The sequence below is a fragment of the Mizuhopecten yessoensis genome, unplaced genomic scaffold (assembly GCF_002113885.1).
Source record: "Mizuhopecten yessoensis strain PY_sf001 unplaced genomic scaffold, ASM211388v2 scaffold8935, whole genome shotgun sequence".
Lineage (NCBI taxonomy): Eukaryota > Metazoa > Mollusca > Bivalvia > Pectinida > Pectinidae > Mizuhopecten > Mizuhopecten yessoensis.
In genome coordinates this window covers 2,071-5,702 of record NW_018407796.1, presented here as the reverse complement: position 1 = coordinate 5,702, position 3,632 = coordinate 2,071, and the positions used below count along the sequence as shown (strand labels likewise).

Genomic DNA, 3,632 nt, shown 5'->3' with positions numbered 1-3,632 from the left:
CCACCCCCCCACACACACACACACCATCCAGTTACATAATCGAATCTAGGTGAAAAAGATATGGGCTGGATGTCTTGTGTATCCAAACAACGAATGGCAGTGTTTAGGTTGTGTTGTAAGTTGAAATAATGACCGTATTCAGTACAAAGTTTATTCATGGTCCGCCAGGAAAGGTAAATCATGGGATGTAAAAGCTAAAAAAATAGCAAGTAAGTTGTAGTGTTTCTGTACATTGTATGTACAAGTGGTTGTAAACGCTCCGTAGCGGATCGGTTACGGATGCTGACGAATGCTATGTCGGTAATTTGTATTACGTAATGTATTGCATGATGGGTAATAAAAGCACATGTTTTTGAGAAGCCATCTTGACCTGATGTTTGGTTAGTTGTGTCTAGATAAAGAACATAACAATTGGCGACGAGGACAAACATGACAGCGACATTTGGTAAAATCGACGCTTTTGAGGAGGCGGTCGGAACGTGGGAACACTATACAGAACGTCTGGGACATTATTTTGATGCGAATAACATCGGAAACACGGACGATGCAGACAAGGCAAAACGTAAGTCAATCCTATTGAGCGTTTGTGGCGGAAAAGTGTACAAGCTCATGTGCGATCTCCTTGTACCGGCTAAACCGGGCGATAAGACATATGATGAACTTGTGGCAATAGTACAGGGCCATTATCAGCCAAAATCATCAGAAATTGTTGAACGTTATAAATTCCATAACAGATTTCGAAGTGCGGGAGAAACTGTGTCAGATTATGTTGCGAGTTTGAGGCATTTAGCGGAACACTGTAACTATGGAGAAACCTTAGACAATATGTTGAGAGACAGAATAGTTTGCGGAATTAATGAAGATCGCATTCAACGTCGGTTGTTGTCGGAGAGTGAATTAACATTCAAAAAGGCATTTGACATCGCATATTCGATGGAATTAGCGAAGAAAAACGTAATAGACCTTCAACAATCTACTAGTTCAAAGGAACAAGTCAACAAGTTACAGTCTTCGCAAAGCGCGAAATTCAAAAACAATAAACAGTTCAACAAGGGACATCAAAGTTCTGGAAGTACTGATAGACATGACAAACCATGTTGGCGGTGTGGAGGGAAGCATAAACCTCACACATGCAGGTTTAAGGACTATGAATGTTACAAGTGTGGTCAAAAGGGACACATTAGGGATAAGTGCCCCAACAAGGAGGGGGATAAGTCAGGCAAGCTGTATAAAAGGCAAAGTGGTCAGTACAGCAAACAGCCTTCCAAGGTCCATATGATGGAGGATTCTGAGGACGAGATGTACATGATGTATCACATCAATCACATTGGGGAATCAAGGAAACCCTACCATGTCAAACTTCAAATAGGGGGTAAGAATGTGGACATGGAAATCGATACAGGCGCTGGAATTTCAGTGTTGAGTGAAACAACATTTCGCGAGTTATCTGAGGATACTGGACTCGAACTCAAACCCACCCAGGTCAAGTTACGCACATACACAGGGGCAAGTGTGCCTACTTTGGGCGAGTGCGTACTCACAGTGTGCTATCGTAACTTTACGAGAGAAATGTTGATTGTAATAGTCAAGGGTAACGGTCCGAATCTCATGGGACGCGACTGGCTAGGGAAAATAAAGTTGAACTGGGCTGAGATATTCAAGGTCAGTGAGGATCATGAACTACAGACAGTGCTTGATAAGCATAAGGCAGTCTTTGCAGGAGGACTGGGTAAAGTGAAAAACTTTAAAGCCAAGATATATGTGGATCAGAACGAGAAACCGCGTTATTTCAAGGCAAGACCAGTTCCATACGCATTGCGGGAAAAGATTGAAACGGAACTGGATAGACTGGTGCAGGAAGGCACCATTGAGCCTGTTGAAATGTCAGAGTGGGCGACACCTATCGTACCCATTGTCAAGTCGGATTCTACCATTCGTATCTGTGGTGATTACAAAGTAACTGTAAATCAAGTGAGTAAGTTGGACAACTACCCAATCCCTAAGACTGAAGATTTGTATGCTAGTCTTGGAGGTGGAGCTTTCTACTCGAAACTGGATTTGAGCCAGGCTTATCAGCAGTTAGAGTTGGACACCGAGTCGAAACCCTACACAACAATCAATACCCATAAGGGCCTGTTTTGCTATAATCGTCTACCATATGGGATTTCGTCAGCTCCCGGAATTTTCCAGAGGACAATGGAAAATATCCTTCAAGGTGTACCGCAAGTGATAGTTCGTGTCGACGACATCTTAGTCGCCGGGAGGGATCGACAGAGTCATATCAAGAACTTAGAACTGGTTTTGACCAAACTGGAGAATGCGGGTATACACTTGAAAAAGAGTAAATGCTTTTTCATGAAGGAAGAAGTTGAGTATTTGGGTCACAGGATCACTGGAGAGGGCATGCAACCGATTGAGGTCAAGGTTAGAGCCATCAAGGACGCTCCTGCGCCCAGGAACGTGAAAGAACTTCAGGCTTTCCTTGGTATGCTTAACTATTATGCGTGCTATTTACCCAACATAAGCACAGTGCTTGCACCACTTCACATGTTGTTAGCCAAGGAGACTGACTGGAAGTGGGGAAAACGCGAAGAAAATGCGTTCGTCAAGGCCAAGGAACTTTTACAGTCGGATACGGTACTCGTGCATTACGATCCGAAGAAGAAGCTAGTGTTGTCGTGTGATGCTTCTCCTTATGGCCTTGGTGCGGTTCTATCGCATGTCGAGCCAGACGGCAAGGAACGGCCTATCGCCTACGCGTCGCGTTCGCTGGCACCGGCTGAAAAGAACTACTCTCAATTGGATAAGGAGGGCGCAGCCCTTATCTTTGGTGTGAAAAAGTTTCACCAGTATTTATATGGAAGGACATTTACCATATATACAGATCACAAGCCGTTATTGGGGATTTTCAAGACTGATCGGGCCATTCCGACTATGGCATCTGCGCGCATCCAGAGGTGGGCGCTTCTACTCGCGGCATACGAGTATGACTTAATCTACCGTCCGGGAACATTGAATGCTAACGCCGATGGGCTTAGTCGATTACCTCTGAGTGAAACTGTAGATGAGGTACCAGTTCCAGGAGAAATGATTTTGATGATGGACACGCTTAACTCTTCGCCCGTAACCTTTGAGCAAGTGCAAACCTGGACAAAACAGGACCCTACGTTACAGGAAGTTATCGGCTGGGTGTACAGAGGTTGGGGAGAGAAGTGTCCGAATGAACGGTTAAAACCCTATCACAACCGGAGACATGAACTCAATCTGTATGAGGATGTTCTACTGTGGGGGAATCGCATAGTAATCCCTACATTTGGACGAGCATCGTTGTTCGACGCCCTTCATGAAGGTCACCCAGGCATCGTCAAGATGAAAAGTTTTGCTCGAGGGTACGTCTGGTGGCCAGGCATTGACGCCGAAATCGAGGAGCGAGTGAAGTGTTGTGAGTCGTGTCAACTACAGGCTTCCATACCGGCAATGGCACCACTTCATTCATGGGACTGGCCATCGAGGCCATGGTCACGCGTACATGTGGACTACGCAGGTCCATTTCTGGGTAACATGTACCTGGTCGTCATTGACGCATAAAGTAAGTGGGTTGAGATTTTGGTTACAAACTCATCCACATATCA

The 3,632-nt window shown here is 45.0% G+C and overlaps 1 protein-coding gene across 1 annotated transcript; it reads left to right on the top strand.

Annotated features, from left to right (window-relative positions):
- Positions 1-365: 365 nt before the first annotated feature.
- Positions 366-3,626, top strand: LOC110456872 (uncharacterized protein K02A2.6-like). Its single transcript, XM_021507897.1, has one exon. The coding sequence runs from the start codon at positions 430-432 to the stop codon at positions 3,586-3,588; it is 3,159 nt and encodes a 1,052-aa protein (XP_021363572.1). The 5' UTR covers positions 366-429; the 3' UTR covers positions 3,589-3,626.
- Positions 3,627-3,632: the final 6 nt, after the last annotated feature.